The sequence below is a fragment of the Hydractinia symbiolongicarpus genome, chromosome 5, assembly GCF_029227915.1.
Source record: "Hydractinia symbiolongicarpus strain clone_291-10 chromosome 5, HSymV2.1, whole genome shotgun sequence".
NCBI classification, from domain to species: Eukaryota; Metazoa; Cnidaria; class Hydrozoa; order Anthoathecata; family Hydractiniidae; genus Hydractinia; species Hydractinia symbiolongicarpus.
Window position 1 is genome coordinate 4,549,541 of NC_079879.1, and position 18,249 is coordinate 4,567,789.

General features: G+C 33.7%; 2 protein-coding genes across 3 annotated transcripts; both read right to left on the reverse strand.

Moving 5' to 3' along the window:
* Positions 1–3,260: 3,260 nt before the first annotated feature.
* LOC130644271 (ectonucleoside triphosphate diphosphohydrolase 7-like) lies at positions 3,261–10,489 on the reverse strand. The gene is made up of 9 exons (XM_057449808.1): positions 10,353–10,489; positions 7,085–7,500; positions 6,287–6,541; positions 5,680–5,849; positions 5,196–5,362; positions 4,752–5,058; positions 4,422–4,504; positions 3,774–3,935; positions 3,261–3,611 (listed from the first exon to the last, which is right to left on the reverse strand). The coding sequence occupies exons 1-9, from the start codon at positions 10,361–10,363 to the stop codon at positions 3,359–3,361; spliced, it is 1,824 nt and encodes a 607-aa protein (XP_057305791.1). The 5' UTR covers positions 10,364–10,489; the 3' UTR covers positions 3,261–3,358.
* Positions 10,490–11,798: 1,309 nt separating this feature from the next.
* LOC130644272 (threonylcarbamoyl-AMP synthase-like) lies at positions 11,799–17,959 on the reverse strand. 2 transcript variants are annotated; one of them, XM_057449810.1, is made up of 5 exons: positions 17,556–17,959; positions 15,064–15,105; positions 14,015–14,225; positions 12,895–13,129; positions 11,799–12,809 (listed from the first exon to the last, which is right to left on the reverse strand). In XM_057449810.1, exons 2-5 carry the CDS (start codon positions 15,092–15,094, stop codon positions 12,606–12,608), a joined length of 681 nt encoding a protein of 226 aa, XP_057305793.1. In that variant the 5' UTR covers positions 15,095–15,105; positions 17,556–17,959; the 3' UTR covers positions 11,799–12,605. The 2 variants fall into 2 exon arrangements, with proteins under 2 accessions (XP_057305793.1, XP_057305792.1); XM_057449809.1 differs by lacking the exon at positions 17,556–17,959 and having other exon boundaries at positions 15,064–15,258.
* Positions 17,960–18,249: the final 290 nt, after the last annotated feature.

Here is an 18,249-nt window from a genome sequence, read left to right on the forward strand (position 1 = left end):
GAACTGAAAATTGAACATTGCGAAATTAATTGTGGGGGTTATTATCCTGAGGTGGTATCTGTTGTTTTATACTGACTATTGCTACCTTGTTGGTTACCTTAATGCATGGCATGTTTGTTACCAAAAGGCTTCCTAGGCAATATGTAAATAAAAAGGTTATAATACAGGCCCGATCGAACAGAAAAATCTAGCCATATAAATAATGTATTTTCTAAAGATGTCATTGATACTCTTTTCTTCTATGGTATGACTTTTTGACAATTCACATGTGAAAGTTATCGTAGTATATATTTCAGTAATTCCGACGATGACGATTGACGTATATGAATTTATCTTTTATATAACAACTAGGTCGTGACGTTAAAGTAAGTAAGTGAAAGTTTTACCATCTCCAACGAATTTTATGACAATCAAGAATTAGAAAAACAATTTGCGTTTACGTAAAAAAATGCTCTAAACTTATTTTGAATTGAGACAATGTTCATGTGTAATAGTATGGGAGTTGAAATAGTATTTGGATCTTTTTATCCGCACATTGTACAGATTTATCCTTCTCGTTTCACACAAAAATCATCCTGAAAATTAACGAAAATTAAATCCGATTTTTGCAACTATAAAACAGAGTGGCGCGTACCCTAGTGGTTATCACAAGGTCTGTGGTTCAGTCCATAGCGCAGGTATGTTTAGCAAGTGCCATTACCACAGTTAAGGGTCAACACATGCCATGTGTAAGAAATTGGATAGGCATTGCCGGTGTATACTTAATAATGTATACATTTAGAGCACAGGATCCTGTATAAATATTCCGAATAATAATGATAATAGTAATAATAATAATAATAATGTTAAATAATGTTAATGACAACAACAAAGTGACGATACAAATGACTCTTACCTGATTCTACTGTTTTTCTTGTGCGTGTAAGCGAACTTTCCCATATTTTCTTATTTTTAATGTTGAAAGCAGCTTGACAAGTCATAGAAGCTTCATGTCAATATTTAACTCGATCAAATTAACCAATATCGTTGTTTTAGTTGACGCGCATGCGTTGTTGGCATTCGGTTGCTTAGAGCACAGAAGATACGTTTCATGATAAACAGATTTGACAACGATGACTTGGGAAAGTGTTGTATATTCCCATGGTTTTTCGAGTTTGCAATTATTTATCATCTTCTTAATCTGGTTCACTAATTTCGGGTAATGTTTTTGGTTATTGAAAACTTCACAAACTCGGTGAAAAAGTCTGATTAAAAATTGGATGTTTGTTTGTTCAACATATCAGAAGTGATTTCTAATGACAAATCAATCCACCCTTCTGTTTTTCGTGACAACGCAAAAGCAGGTTTTAACTTCGTGTGCATTTTATTGTAACCATGTCATCTGATTATCATTTAGCATATGCTTTTGTTTGTCGAGTAGCAACTACTCTGGTAACCTGATTGTATGGGTGGAACTTATCAAGAAGAGGCGGGAGTGGGAAAAGGTCGATACTTTGACACTTCTTTTTGTATTCCTGTTTTAAAGACTTCACTTCTCAAACCTACTGAAAATTACCTTTGGGGCGGTTCTAATAAATATATGGTCAAATTATCTGTTATTTGGTGGTTCCACCTTTTTTCGCGAAATTTTCGCAAATTAATTGTTCCAATTTTGCCCAACTTGTATTAAACTTTACTATTAGGTCACAAGGATTTGCAAAATTGATTGTAAAATAAGTAATGCTCAAAATGAGAACAACATAAGAACACTTTTAGGCTAAGCAAGTAAAAAAGAAGAACACTTCATGACGAAGCCAAACTTTTGCGGTTCTTATATATCTATGAAAACTGTATTTATTTATTTATTTATTCATTCGTTCATTCTTTCTTATAAAAAAAGAAGCGCTTAGAAGGAAGAGAAATACAGTATTATTAAAAGTGGAAGTCCTGCTTTTTAAATCACGGAATTAAAACTCAGCGAAAAATTAATATTGTTGATTGCGCAAAATAAAACGTTGACACGTAAGTCATGTAAAACGTTTTTTTGCAATGCAATCAAAATTTGCATTGAATACTACATTGCAGGTTGCTCACACTCCAACATCGCCCCCAGTATCTTGTCACCCCTGAGCCCTTATTACAAAGTCAACAAGGCAAAATGCCCTGGGAAAAAGGTTGGCGTGTGTGAGCAACCTGAAGAGTCTTACTTCACATGAAAAAATTAAAAGCGTTGGCGGAATTGAAAGCACATGTTATTTGATTTCATAGTATTACGGAAGTGATTCTATGCTTACAGAGTGATTTGCAACTCCGCATGCAAATTATTTATACTCCCTCGCATGACATCATATTGAAGTGAGGAATGTATGTTACGGCACGCAACTAACCATGCTTCTGTATATCCGATTGCGCAATACTATCAGTATGATGCTACCAACTCGTTTCCAGACCTTTTTCGTCTCCTTTACGTCACGTTCATGGAGCCGAGTTGGTGTATTTTCTGATAAGCACAGAATGCTTGACAACTATATTGATTTTCATTGTGATCTATTAAAACTATGAAAGTGCTGAAATTAAGGTTGGTAAGTATAAACATAGTTTATTGTCGACCTGAAATAGATACTAGAGTAGCACGTTCACTTGAACATAATATTTGGGAAATTGTCAATATCGTGGAATTAAGGCGTGTCGACGTGAGTAAAAATATCCATCATTTATACAAAAATCATTTAAATAACGCGAATCAAGAAATATATTTTTTTTTTTTTTGAGAATGAGTGTGACAACAAGTTTCGCTTATTGTCTTCAAAATGTTTTTGTTATCAGCCGCTTTTTTATTCTGCTGACAGGCTGTCTTAATCATAGTAGGTGAATTGACCTTATCAGAATGATACTAATTTTCTTTTTTGCGTTAATTAAACAAGGAGCAAATGCGCGTGATTTTTGTATTGAAATTGCTAGAATATATTTTTAAACTTTAATTATAATTTAAATTAACTAGTAACTTTCTTAATGTCCTGTATAATTATGTCACATATCCATCAAGAGCATTTAATTACCGCAGATTTTTAAATTCGCCTTAACTTTTGTGCCTTGTTGCTTTCCTGGAATAAAGTAAATTCTATTTCAAAGAGTTTCAGGATTTCATGCATTACTGGCTACCCTATTTATTGTAGGAGATACTGTCGCCCCAATAACTGAATTTCAATGCTACAAAAAAAGCACTGTTAATAAAAGCCAATCTAAATAGGAGACAACCCAGGCTAGAAAATACACATGCATTTTTAAAAAAGAGACTTTCAATTTTTTTATATATATTATATTCTTGTGAATCGGAGAGCTATTCTATTTATTGCAGACAACTTGAAAACTGTTTTTATCACATCTCGTACCTTACATCGTAAGGAACGTTACTGGTCACAGGTAACACAGTGACGTCAAAGTTTCTTGAACCACTGTAAACTGCTGACGTCCTGCTGAATTTGCGTATCTTTCGACAGTATACAACAAGAAACACAACAGCTATCGCGGCACATATAAATAAGATGGGATAAAAACCTTCACGAAAGATAATCCATAAGCCACCATATTGCTGTGCTTTTACTGTATTTTTGTCTTCCAGCTTCATATCTCTGTGGTTAAAAAAAACGGTATGGAAAATCTTAAGGTTGAAACGTACTATATAATGAGCGTTTGGGAGAAATATTTGCAATCATCGCGATCAAAGACGCAGCAAGTATGCATCTGATTGGACAGTCAGTTCATTAAAAAAAAAAGTTAAAAAAAGTCGTTACCTTAACGGCATAAATCTGGTTCTGTAAAGGATAGCACCCAATGTCCATTGCACTTCCTTTCCATGAATGAGTTGTACAGTGGTTAATCCTTTAAATTGTCTGGGAAAGTTGAGTCCATCATGAAGAACTGACGTCATCCATGCAGATTTAAAACATTGGTATCTAAAAATTATAGGTTAAAAATTGATTCACTTAAAAAGAAAGAATGGGATTGTATATAATATCTATTTAAATTAAGGAAAGGTTGACTGCAGATGCTTCTCATTGTATTCAGAAAAAGCCAAACAAAGAAGGAATCTTGTTCGAAAAATAGCCATTAGTTATGCAGCAAACTTAGTGTGAATTTTAATCTTGTTCGAAAAATAGCCATTAGTTATGCAGCAAACTTAGTGTGAATTTTAATCTTGTTTGAAAAATAGCCATTAGTTGCGCAGCGAACTTAGTGTGAATTTTAACTGATTTCTAATCAAAATGCATGACCAAAAATATAAGTACAAATGTTCAGACATTTCAAAAATTTATACTGACACTAAATTCCAACCTTTACTAAAGCAATTACATCTCATGTATTGCTAAGATTTCAGATAAAACAAATTTTTAACACAATATTGTGGTTGTAGTGTAAATAATAAAAATAGTTAATATTACTTGAATCGAAAATCGTCTGCTTTTGGATAAAAACCCATTGCGTAATGACGTTTCAACATCGACCATTTTGTTCGACAAAAATGCTAAAAAGATTGTAGACATTGTAGTTTCGTTCTTTTAACTTTTGTAGTAGAATTTTACAATATACATTGAAGGTAGCCTGCTAACTTCTTGTATATTATAAAGTATCCGTATTAAGTGCAAACTCTTTGAAAATGGCAACCATGCCTAATTTAGTCAAAAATCAAAACAGCTCACCTTCTCCATTCTTGTTCTAAGCAGCAGACACTTAAAATAAGAACGCTAACTGAAGGTATTACAATAACATACCTTGGCAGCTTTTTCTAACTTTTCTTGATCATACTTTCCACCAATTCTCAAAACATCATTCGAAGAATACCAGAACTCCGAAAATCCATAAAATTCTGCATTTCTGTAGTCTATCTCGGTTTGGTGTACTCCATTAAATGAACAAGGTGGTTTTAGACAATGACTTGTACTATTTATAAGCGGTTGTAAAGCCTTTTGACATTGACTGAAGTCACCATTGCCAGTAACTTTAAACTTCGTTTTGTTGTGTTCTTGCTCGTCCACCATATCTGTTGGCAAGCAAACGTCAATAATTGATTCATGCGATCTAAAATGAAAATGCAGCTTTTGAATATATCTAAAACTGAAATTTCTGTAAATTGATGTTTTTACACCAATCAAAATAAAAAGAATTTAACATGATAATTTTTAGTCATATTTTTTTTTAATCCAATATTTTCCTACCTTATTTTTTCTTTGTTTTTATCATATAAATGTTGAATATATCTTTTTCTCGCCAGGTCGGTACCATACCCCAAAAATGTTGTAACATATATTTTGTACTCATGTATAGTAGCGTGCATATCGCAACCAAGATTAATAGTAGCACCCAGTTCAGCTGGTACAGATTGCTGAAACAGAAAAAAAACTGGTCTACAGCTTCACACCTGTATCAGGTTGTACCTTAAGAGGAACCCGAGGTATAACATGATGTTGGACTTTTATACAAGTACGGCCAAACGTTGTTTAAAGTTCGCACGATTTTGCTCTCGTACGTTTTAAACTTTTTAAAAGTAAAAGAAACACGAGAGGTATGACCAATTGCTTTCTCTACACTGGGGTATATTTTTTGTTCAAAATATGTCATAAATGGCAACAAGTAAGGGCAATATAAGTTATTGCAAAAATAATCTGAAGCTTGGATCAAACACATCAAACACATACTCACATTTTGTGCAACCTCGTATGCAATTTGAAGAGAGGCTCCACCAATCTCGATTGTTCCGACAGTTTGTTTTCGTGAAAAAGGAGAAACAGTATTCGCAGCAGTCGTTGACAGGTCGTGAGTGTGGTCAAATCTACCCAAAACGTAATTTGTAGCTATCCAGAGGTATATTCCTATAAGTGAATGATGGTGTTTTATGATACAACAAAAGTAAGATATAGTCTTTGTGAAAATCTCTAGTAAACAAAAGATAGAAAGTAGTTAAAGAAGATCGAACGTCATTTTTTTTAGTCCTAACCATAGTAACAATACCTTAAAAACATAAAATTAGTCCCAAAAATACCAAATCGTTTTAAACTACAGTCGACTCATTTACAGTTGCCATACATTTCACATTGTCATGGTTCTCTTGTTATTCTTACAAGACTAACATCAAACACCGTGATGATAACTTTCATTTTCAAATACAAATAGCAACCGCAGTGAAAAGAAAAAGTAAAAAAGATTTTTAGATATTAACAACGTTCTAACTAACTACGTTAAAATCTTTAAAAAAATATTTTTACGTTCGTTCGTCCACACATAGAGATAATGATGTAAATGCAATTACCTTCTTGTTTTCCAGATATAACTTCTACCTGCGACTCTGTGAAATAAAACTCGGACATTTTTGGAATATTTACTTTCAAATTATGTAATATTGCGTTTTGTTTGACTTTTGGTAATATTCTCATTCCAGCTGTAGCAAGAATATATATAGGAGTTTCTTGATGTTTCTTGTGTGGAATATGATGTGCTGCAAACCTCAGAAGTGGAGCCAATGAATGTGAAGCATTGAAAGGATTGTCAGCAAAAGAAGAAATACCTAAAAAGATAGAAAAACAAATTTAAAATTGGACTCCCTCTATTTAGTACCTGAAGGTTCTGGATGACTGTCCATAACAAAGAAATTTGAGGCTGAGAAAGTATACAGACTAAGATCAATATATGAACAGAGAAGAAGATGCTTGGGATAAATATGCATTACAAAACCCATCAAATTACAATTAAGACAAAAATAAAAAATAAAAACTAAACACACACGCTTAAACGTTTTACATGATTAAAGAAATCGTAAGCGAGTTGAATAATTTTATCTTCACACTTACTGCACTTCAAACATTTTTTGTGAGTCTTTAATTATTTCATCTTTAACCAGTATTTTCTAGCCTCATTGCACTTCAAACAGAGAAATTTCCTGGAAGTCTTAAGTTAAATTTAAATTTAAAAGGAATTTGAAAGGAATTGACAGAATTAGCTTCGAATCAAAGATTTTAGTTTGCAATTTTCTATTTCAATTAAGTAATCTACAAGATACCCAGGTTGTAGTTAATTCACAAAACGATCAAATATATCTGGACAAATATACCTGGCTTGATTTTCAGTCTGACTGGATTACCATCAACATCTATCATTTGTTTCATTTTTAAAAGTTCTTCCTTTCCACCAGAATGGGGTGGCCAATAATATATATAAACTCTTGAACCACTGCTTCCACAATCAATAACAATTCCATAATGAAATTTCGAGTTATGTGCATTATGTAAAGCATGTCCATCATATATATGCTCAGTGTGTTTATAACTTGGTTTTTGATTTGTAATATACAATACGAAAAGTAAAAATATGAATAAAAAAATAAATATAACTAATGATACATGTTTGGAAAATATCCTTTTGAATTTATTTATAGTCTTTGCAGTGTTGTCATTTTTTAAATACCGTCCTCCACCCATGATGGTTACAAATCGTTGGCAACATACATTTGGTGGTGTAATAGTTATTCTAGAATAAGAAATTTATAAGAAGTTAAGTAAGAAAAATTTTTTTGCAAATTCTCATGGATCTGTATAATAATAAGTGTGTCTGTGTGGCTGTGACAGGCAAAGTTGATATCGTTTTTCCCTTTGTTGACAAAAAACTTATGCCTGATTTGGTAATCTATCTGACGTTATGGCGCGACGTCAATAACACTACTTTAACGTCAATATTAATGACAGACAGCATACGCCAGGTCGGGTTGTTTTGATTCTGTCAAGGCTCAATTTACTACCCAAGCAGAAAGTGGTATAAGAAACAAGGCCTGTGCGTCTGATGAAGCCCTTGTTTCTTAGGTCATCCTTTTACTCACACAACATATTTTCTCTACAAACAATACTTTGAATGCTCCACTGGAGAGTAGGGACACCCAATCAAATAACTATTTATGCAATTTAAAAAAAAAAATAACTATAAAATTAAAAAAGGTTGGGACAGAAACTGCCCCTAAGTGGCTATAAAAACTGAATGCCTGCAATTACCACTGTGGAAAACAAAGAAATAGAATCTTAAAAGATCATTAGAAACGAAATGCAGACTCTTGTGTAAGTGGTGAGAAATGAGGCCACTGTTCCAATGAAAAACAAAGAAATTTAATGATTGAATAACCATTGAAATAAAAGCAAACCCCTGCGAAAGCAGTCAGTTAGAACCAACTAAATATTTGTGAAAAAAATCTGAGATAAGTAGAGTTTATATACTGCTGCACTTTTTGTTTTTGAGATATATTTCCGGTATTTCAGCAATGGAAAATTTTACAAAAATTAAAATGGTAGACTTATACAACTCGCCTTCCGTAACTCCCCAACTTACTGAATTTGTAACTCCCTGATTACTGGTACAAAAAAGTTAAATATCTCGGGGTAACATTTGATCAAAAAATGCAATGGGAAAAGCACATTAATGACATAAATAAAAAAATACAAATTAAATATTATAAATTTAGAACCATTGCATCTTGTTTAACACTTCACACAAAAAACCTTTTAATTAATGCACTTGTCATGCCATATTTCAACTACTGCTCCTTGGCATGAGCTTGTGCCACCCAAGGTAGATTGGGAAAACTAGAAAAACAAATCAAATGTGGTCATATTTACTTGGGAAAGGAAAGAAATATTCACTGAATATAATTTACCCATCAAAAATATGTTTTTTCACGTCCTGAAGACCCTGCAAAAATGAGTTGGTCGTTCGGCATATTTTTCTCAGGATTTTTATATCGGAGCAAGTAAATTCGTTCCCAGGGCCAAAAAACATTATAGCAGCACTCAACATTGTTTGCAGACCATGTCATCACACTATTGATGTCGATCACATAAAATTATCCTAATTACTAAAACATGGCAGCATGAAATTGCCACACCAGTGAATTCTTGTGAGACGAATTTTCATTTTTTTCTGTAAACAATGACTCTATATATATAGCTAAGTAAATCCTAAATATACATTCATGAAAAACATGAAATCATTCATGCTATTTAAGAGTTAGGGTAACCCAAACTTTGTGAAGAGGGTGCCGATAAGCCGCAAACGCCCGCATATATATGGGCGCCTTTCGAATAAAATTGGCGTTTGCCCCCCGAAATCGCCCGCACTTTCCTGAAATCACCCGGAACATTCCCGAAATGCAATTCCTTGTAACAAACCATGCGGACGATATTTGGGAAGAAGGCGCTTGAAGAGAAAGGAGTTAATATAGTTTATATATAAGTTATTTATAAAGTAAACTTTATCAAAAACCATCAAAAAAAGTTCTTTTAAGAACTTCACTACCACATAGTAAGTTTCTTTTAATTTTTATAGTTTTTTTGAATCACATTAGTGTCTTGTTTGTTTTTTTTTTGGGCATTATTCGGGCCTATGCGGGTTTTTTCAGGCGAATCCTTATATTTTTTTCAAAACGCCGAACTCACCCGAAAATGCCCGTATTTTTTACGGCATATGCGGCTTATCGGCACCCTCGTACTTTGTGACCTTATATATATTGCGTTTGGATCAAAAAAAAAATTTTTTTGTTTTTTTCCCAACTTACCGAACTCAGGTTTTTACTACCAAAAGTGAGTCCGTCGGGGGAGGACGCAAACATAAACATATTTTCGATAGTGGCCTAACCTTTGTGGCAAAGAAACAGACTAAATAGGACCTCACTACACCTAGCTCCCCATCCTTTTGCCTGCCATGCAAATGTTAAAGCTGAAAGGGCTTACTGAGGAAAATGTAAAGATTTAAATAGTTTTATTAATTTTGTCATACCAAATTATTCCACATTCCATAACCTGAACCGAACTCAGGTTTTTACTACCAAAAGTGAGTCCGTCGGGGGAGGACGCAAACATAAACATATTTTCGATAGTGGCCTAGCTACCTTTGTGGCAAAGAAACAGACTAAATAGGACCTCACTACACCTAGCTCCCCCATCCTTTTGCCTGCCATGCAAATGTTAAAGCTGAAAGGGCTTACTGAGGAAAATGTAAAGATTTAAATAGTTTTATTAATTTTGTCATACCAAATTATTCCACAGTGCTTTTATAAATTGAGTTTCTCTTACTGGCAACTTAGCTATATTTGACCAGCAGAGGAAGTGTTATAAGAATGTGTGTTCGCTGTCACTCTCATTACTAAATTTTTTTTTAAATAAATGTGGTTTTTGAATGGTTACACGTCCCTTGTATGACATGAAATTACAAATGTTCTTAGTTTCAAAATATATAAAATATATAGCTATAGTGTAGCAGGTAACTTGCTCTATTTGACGGATTTAGGACCACCTGTTAGAAAAATTGGAATATACTTTATAATAATTATAAATACTTACTTCCCAACCATGGAGAGATTGGTAGGCAAAGGCAGCGGAAGAAAATTTTTTGATTTTCAGGAAGAAAATTGCGACGCCATTTTTAGAATAAATGTTTACGTCGGTTATGCCGGTTTCCGATTATCGTGTTCTGAACGCCCTCTTGATTCTCTTTAGAAATGCCTTCTTGATTATACGCCCTAGCTTTATTTTCAAAGGATATTTTCATTCAATAAAAAAATCTAGAAAAGCGGAAAACATGCAGAAAATCAGGAAACGATTGAAAGCCAAGAATATGTTAAATATGTTTAACATATGAATATGTTAAATTTGTAAAATATTTTAGGGGATGTAGAATTTGACTCTATTAAAACCCCAACATTTGATGTGTTCTATAAAGAAATGACCACACAAATCAACTGCAGCAAAAATGTCTCACTGCAATTGAATATTACGATCAAACGCTTATAAAATTAGAGAATCCTGTTCTAATAATCATATGGTCTTCCAAATTTCCTATCTTGTATAATTTTTGTTGATAAATTCAAGTATGCCACAACCTCGTTCCCAGCGCTTGTTGTCTTCTTCTATAACCGGGACAGCGGATGATGTTCGTATCGCCGTCGTCCGAAGTGAAAAAGATACAATATGTCCGGAGGACGAGGTTGAATATGCTAGCCATGTAATACAAATACAGTTATATTAAAAAAAACTACCTATTTATTAATTATTAAAACAATTAATTTTTGGCAGCTAAAACTATGAAAAAGTACAGCGCTGCTGAGAAGTAAATGATCCTTTGGACGTTATTAAACTTTTCGCCGTTATCGCAAAAATTAATCTTTGCGAAAAAAAAAATGAACACCTTTTGTCACCATTTCACTATTTGTAAAGTTTGTAAAAGTTTTAAAAATAGGAAGTAATTGAGCAGTTATTTTGGAGGCTTTTTTGATATTTATCGCACTATTACTATATATCGAAATACTGGTTTTCTTTCTGCAAATCTTAAAACGTAATTTTTACTTTCTATAATCGCACTTCACAAAAAATGGACGTGGTACTCGTTCGATAAAAAAGTCTTAGCAGAAATGAATCTTGTTAAAGAGCTAGTGACACAACAAATATTGTTCTTCCAGGGGGGTAGTTACAAGGAGGTATTGAGTTTTTTAACCTTCTGAATTTGGTAAAAACGCATGCTCTGTACAAGTTTCTTCTTCCTATATAACCATGACTGGCAAAAATTAGATGGCAACGGTCCTGTGGGGTGCAGTACTGTTGCACGAAATACCACTACAGTTAGACATTCCACAGTTAAGTTCTAAACGTGTATGTCTCATTGTAAAGCCAGCTTTAACATTTGGGCCGTCCCTAATGTATTTGGAGGCGGTCAAAACAAAGCAGTGTGGTTAAACGCATTTTAACCAGAGTAACTGATATTACATTTTTTATTTTAAAATATGCGAGAACTTCAAACTAGTGTTGTTTTGCGTAAAAAATGACGTATACAAATAGAAGTTAGCGTGTGTATAAAATTTCATTAACATATTATATCTTACTAGCATATACAATATTATAATACTATGGTAAAAACATGGTAAAAGCGTGGTAGCCTTAAGTCATAAATAGATTTGTAATCGCATGCTTGTCTATCGTCTGAGTGTTCCTAAAACATCTGAAACTATATGAACCTGTAAGAGATACTGTTACTAACACCGCTTCACTTCTTCTTTCAAAGTAGAGAGTAGGAAGAATAAAATCCATCTTTCTCGCGATTGCGCGAGTTTTTCAATATATTCTTTGCAAAATTTAAAGCTCTTATAAAAACGCGAAATTATTTCCACAAAATTCTAAAATCAACCACAAGCCGAAAATTTTTAATTCGATAAATCCCATCGGAAAAAGGATATCTCCCTTTGACTTCATTCGAAATTTATTGGGCGTTGAGGTTAAACCTTAGAGTACACATTTAACGAAACTTTTATTGTCTGCTTGATAAACTTTTGATGGTTCGTTCAGTGCTGTTACTAAGCTTATTTTTAAAAAACTTAACAAAATTACATTACACACAAACCATTTTGAAGTTCCAAAGGCTGAAACTACAGAACAATAAATTAAATATAAAATATGTATATTTGACCACACAAAATGTTTATATTCGACCATATTCAAAATGTCGTTTAATAGGTTCTTTATATAAGCTATCCCATACCACAACGCTCAAATAAACTGCCCGTACGCATACACTCCTCAATTGTGCACAAAATCAAAGGCTGTTCACGATTCCAGTTTGTTTCTTAGCTTATGTTTCTCTTCTAAAACATACATAACATGCTGATAGGCGCATCCTTTACGTATTATTAGAAATTCTCCTGGAGAGCTAAGATCGACAACTGTTGATCCAAGGCGAGACTCCTCTGTGTTACCTATGGTACCTGCATCGACAATGAGATCAAGCTGAGGCCATATTTCTTTGAATTCCTACATAAAACATAGAACTGAGTAAGAAATTTGTCACTGTATGTACATTAAAAAACGGTATGTTAGAAAACATAAATGAACATACCTCGATTTTCAATGCACTCATTGCTGATGATATATTCGCACTTGTAAGAGCAAGCGGTTGCTTACATGCCTGAGCTAACTGTTGAATAAACGCACATCTTGGTATACGAATGCCAATAGAATCTGTTGCAGAATTCAAGTTAGGGTTTAGTTCAGCAGATCTTTTGAAAATGAGGGTGACAGCTCCAGGTAGCAAGTCGTGAAGCACTTCATCAGAGACGGTTACTTTCCCCCATCTAAAAATGTAACAACAGTGTAAGTGCTGAATTTTGGCTGATCACACTTTTGTCAACAGCTCAGGAATAATTGCAGAGATTTCAAGACAACATAAATTTTAATATTTGACATTAACATAAAAACATAAAATTATGTCAAATAAAATAGCCAACACATATTCCATGAAGAACTACATTAATAACAGGTAAATACTACAACATTGCATAAAAACTGGCTTTAGAACTAGTTCCATAGGATATAGCTTAACAATGACTCTAATCAGAATAAGGTCAGTTTGGTTAGTAAACAATGCTAATTATAAGAAAATGAACTGTGAGAGGTGCTTAATGAGATATCGTAGGACTGCAAAAAGGTAGTGTACATATATCTTTCAAGGTTCAATATTAATTCCTTTTTTTATTTATGATACCATATATAGAATCGGTAAAACAATTTTTGATAGCGTTCGCCACTGTCTTTATAAAGTAATATCGGACTTTTAACGAAACTTTTTTGAGAAAACAAAAGTATTTTCATAAACAGATTTGAAGATTTGTGGACATTTTCACATCTTCTACAACAATACAAAATAATTGAGGAAATTTTAAAGGTAAAGCAAATTATTAGTGTACAATACCTAGGTAGCATTTTTATGCATTAGGAAAATAAAAACATGGCACAAAACATATAGTTTTAAAAATTTTACTTTTATGGGAAATTTGAGAGAACTTTTAGCAAGCCTTGTTTGGATCACGAGACATATGAGAATGTGCACAAAATAAAAATAAAAAAATTCTTCTCAAGCAAGCGCTATTAAAACAATTAAAAATCCAAAAATCTATAACGATGTTTTGGACAGCTCGTCTTTAATAATTTGCTGTATTTACAAAAACATCTTAACATACCTTTTAACTTCTTCAATGTTACCAACACATATCGCAATTGCTTTTTCTCTGTGCCTTTTCTTGATTTCATACAATTTATCAACAGCTGATGTAGATTGTGAATATGCTGCAATTCCATATATCGTATCTGTTGGCACAGCAACAACTGCACCAATGTTGAGAGAATGTAGAGCTTTACGAATTATTTCATTGAACTCATTAGAGCAAGATTCTGTAAATACAAATTATGACGTAACAAAAATCATTCTTTTCCATAATTTATGGCGAAATTCCAGAAAATATTTAATCTTTTCCCTTTGTACCAGCAAACACGTTCACACAAGGTTTAGTTAGAAATGTGCAAGGAATAGAATAGTTTGTAAAAGGGTGTTCAGATAATTTAGAAATGTCAGCCTTTTGCTAGGTATTTTAGTAAGTTTCATCATCATCATTCTCCGCTCAACATCCGTTTTCCATGCTAGACAGGGTATAATTAATGCTCATCTTCTAATCTGATCTAGACTGTGTTAGATCTAAACTTAAATTCCTCTGCATCAAGTCTGTCCTTTTTACCTCCTGCCAAGTCCTTCTCAGTCTATACCTCTGGGTTTTGCCCCAGGAACCATTAAGTCTCCAGACTTTTTTACCCAAGTATCCTCCTCCATTCTTTCCAAGTGTCCAAACCAACTAAATCTTCTTATCTGGATTTAACACCTTTAATGCTATGGATACCTAGCCTGCTTCTTAGCTCATCTGAACTCTTTCTGTCTCTTGGACTTGCATCACACATCCACCTAACTACTCTCATATCATCTCTTACTAAGTGGTCAAGATCTTCATGGTTCACTGCCCATGTCTCACTACCACATAACATAACACTTTTTACACAAGCCTCGCGCAACCTACCTTTCACCTCAATTGACAAAACTCTGCTAGTCAAGAAAGGAAGCAACTCTTTGAAATTTTTTTGCACATTTTAAAACAAAGGTGGTGTGCAGATTCATTTTCTAACATTTCACTTCATAATTAACATGATAAATAATATATAAAAAGAATATCCTATGAATTACCTTTATCTTTGGGAAGAGTTTGGATGCTCATGGTAACCAACTCTATATATAAAGCATGTGTATATATTTCCTTAATACAAACAAACAATCTGAATTAATACAATAGTCACTGTTAAACAAATTGAAACTAACCCATCACCCTATTTCACAGTGAGAAAATTATATTTTCAAAAAATTTGGCACAGTGTCTGAAAAACCTGGACCCTGATATGGGATTATATATATATCAGGAGACAGTTTTGAGTTTAGGTAATTGTATCCATATTTTGTTATTGCTGTGTGCTGTAAAGGAAAATGACAAATTATGTATAGTCTATGTATAGTCTAATCAGGCTATGACAAAATTTAGGTTAAAAAATTTGTAATGTATATATATACTGCAAAATAAAATTAAAAAAACGCATAAAATTTAGGAACAAAATAAGGACAATTTCAAGATAAATGTAAGAAAAAGAAGAACAGCTAAATCTCTTGCTTCTTGAAAAAAAAGTGTGGACTAGCCCAATTTATGTGTCTACTTAGCAAAAAGTCAGAAATGAAAAGTAGGAAAAGAATTGTTTTGTTTTTAAACAAGAAAAAAATACTTATTGGTTAGTTCATGTTCAGTTTTGAGTTCAAGCTGCTAGGTTCCAGTTGATTCTGTTGAGGCTGTTCTGCCCAGATTGCGAAAACGGCCTGTTTATAACCAGGACAGCCTGATTATGTACGCATGGTCAGATTATGTTTTTTTTGCACTGGTTATGTCGTGGTGACCGGATTATAAACGCTGATATAATGGCTGGTCAGGCAGGCTGTAATTGCCATTTTCTTCGTACTTTTGTGAATTAAACATTCTCTGGAAGATAGAACACCCCTAAAAACTAGACATGGCGAAAGAAAAAATTCTTACGTAATTCTTAGTATAAACTACTCTTGTAGTAGATGGCCCTGTAACTATCTGGCTTTAGCTAATAGCTAGCTGCATAGTGCACAAGCGGGTGCTGCACGGCCTTGTCAGCTTTAAGAAGGGACAACATTTGATCCCTTCTTTTGGCTAAGAACAATCCATCAATTTAGGGGCTCTTTCTTTTGCACATGAGATCCGCTCTGTTGTGTGTGTTTTTTGTTGTTTTTTTGTCACTTGGAGCAGTTGGAGACACAGATTTGAATCTCAGGTATGAAAGAAATAGCCCTTTAGGGCGGACCTAAAAGAAAACTCCATGCCTCCAAATTAAACAAGCTTGTCGAAAATCGAGTTCATTAATGCTTGGCAATTTAGCTAGCAAGCTAGCTGCAGTTGGGAAATAAAAGAATTTCACATGGTAAAACTATCGCTAGCTAGATATTATTAATGGGACTCTGAATAAGTGATGATGTAATATTGCAATATTCTTTTCTTTTCTTTTTCATGCAAACTTTCCGTTCTACTTTGTTTACTAATTAGAATTAATAAACACAGGGTGGTTACAAGTCATTTTACCATGTATCTTCAATATTACGCTGCGTTAGAGACACCTATGTATAACCTTGACTAACGCTATTGCTTGTGTTGGACAGCTAGGACTTCATTTAGTTATTATACAACTCTGTAATTAAATTCCTTTGCACCTGGTAATGTTCTGCCCAATCTTGGCCAGGCCAATCTTCTGACAGTGACAAATGGGTAGCCAGTCTTAAGACTGGACTGCCCAATCTATAGACATACATGTCCAATCTTAGAACAATTGTGGAAAACAAAGAGAATTTTAGACTGCACCTCTTAAAAGGAACTTTGAATTGAAACTTTTCTCGGCAAATCAAAAGGCGAAAAAATTATACCATTTATGTGTATAAAAAAATTGAAGCTATTTAACCATAGCTATATGGCTGACTATTGCTATAGCTAGCTAAACTTTTCATTCAAAATGAAGTTAACAGCTAACGATTTATCTGATTCTTTATATATAGCTAAACCTTTTTTTAAAAAAAATTGGTCATTACGAGCTGTATATAAATGCCAAATGTATAGTACGTGCTAGCTACAATTTTTACTATGCCCAAAAACTGGCCTGGTCAACTCAACAGTTTTTTGTTGTTCGTTTTTTGTTTATCATATACCACAAATATGATGTTTTAATGTGCCTGAGAATGGTTGTTGGGTCTTGCAAACAACAGAGCTTGTGTGGCACATCCCTTTTTTAAAATTTAAAAGGCGTCTAAAGATGGGCCTAACATGGTCTCCTGCCCAATCTTGTGACGCCTTGCCCAGTCTTAAGACTGTGCATTTTTATGTCCAAAGATTGGGCAGTGTCCTAAGATTGGGCAGAACAGTAATACAACGAACAAAACCTCACACGAAACTTTCTAAATAGAGGACAGTCGTTTAGCTGACAATGTAATCAGCGAACAATTTTATTTACACGAAATGAACTTCTCCCTAAATTTCTGTCTATTCTAGTTAGCGGACGGAGTGTAAAAGACAAACAAACAAACAAGCAAACAAACAAACAAACAAACAAACAAAAAGACGTTACTTAATTGTAAGCACTTCTTTTTCACATCATTGTTTATTTCGAGTTATGGTCCTACAGCCTTCTTCACCCACTTGTTTTCTTTCTCTGTAGTCCTCGGAGCATGTATGTAACAGAAATTTTCAGTTCTGATCCTGCCCCTCTGTTTTTTCAATGACACTGCAGCGGTCTGTGGAATTGGGGAGTTGTAAGAACTTACAAACTACCTTAGAGAAATTAAGTAGCAAATGTCCAACCACTTTTTCATTTACGAGGTCATAGCGATAAACTGCTACTGCAAACCCATCATGTACATTTTCTTTCTCGCGCACTGTCCAAACAGTCTTCGCCAATTAGAGGAGGAGAGACATCTTTTTAAGCGTGAAATCCTCGCACATAAGAGGTGACTAAAAATTCACAAAACGTGTTGTCAATGACGATCTCATTTTTTTTTTTCTTCTATAAAACTTTAAAGAATCTTCAGTTCTCCATTTCGCATGCTGTAAAAAAAGTATGTCCATTTGAATTAACCAGAAAGCTAAAAACGAAGCTAACTTGAACTGCGAAGACTTATAATAATAAGATTTGAACATTTGAACGTTAATTGGAAATGTATTCTAACTTTTCGAATGTGTGATTAAAACTTTTGGAATATTCGAACTTAAATTTGTTGTACAAGAATACACTTTCACTTGACAACTCGGTAACACTGTACTGT

What these genes read in the sequence shown, in the direction of transcription:
- LOC130644271 (XM_057449808.1), bottom strand. An exon ending in CAGACTGAAAATCAAGCCAG is followed by an intron (nt 6,542 to 7,084) that starts GTATATTTGTCC and finishes CTATCTTTTTAG; the next exon opens with GTATTTCTTCTTTTGCTGAC. An exon ending in TATATCTGGAAAACAAGAAG is followed by an intron (nt 5,850 to 6,286) that starts GTAATTGCATTT and finishes ATTCACTTATAG; the next exon opens with GAATATACCTCTGGATAGCT.
- LOC130644272 (XM_057449810.1), bottom strand. Translation starts at nt 15,094, where the DNA reads ATGAGCATCCAAACTCTTCCCAAAGATAAAG. An exon ending in AACTCTTCCCAAAGATAAAG is followed by an intron (nt 14,226 to 15,063) that starts GTAATTCATAGG and finishes TTGTATTTACAG; the next exon opens with AATCTTGCTCTAATGAGTTC. An exon ending in AACATTGAAGAAGTTAAAAG is followed by an intron (nt 13,130 to 14,014) that starts GTATGTTAAGAT and finishes TTACATTTTTAG; the next exon opens with ATGGGGGAAAGTAACCGTCT.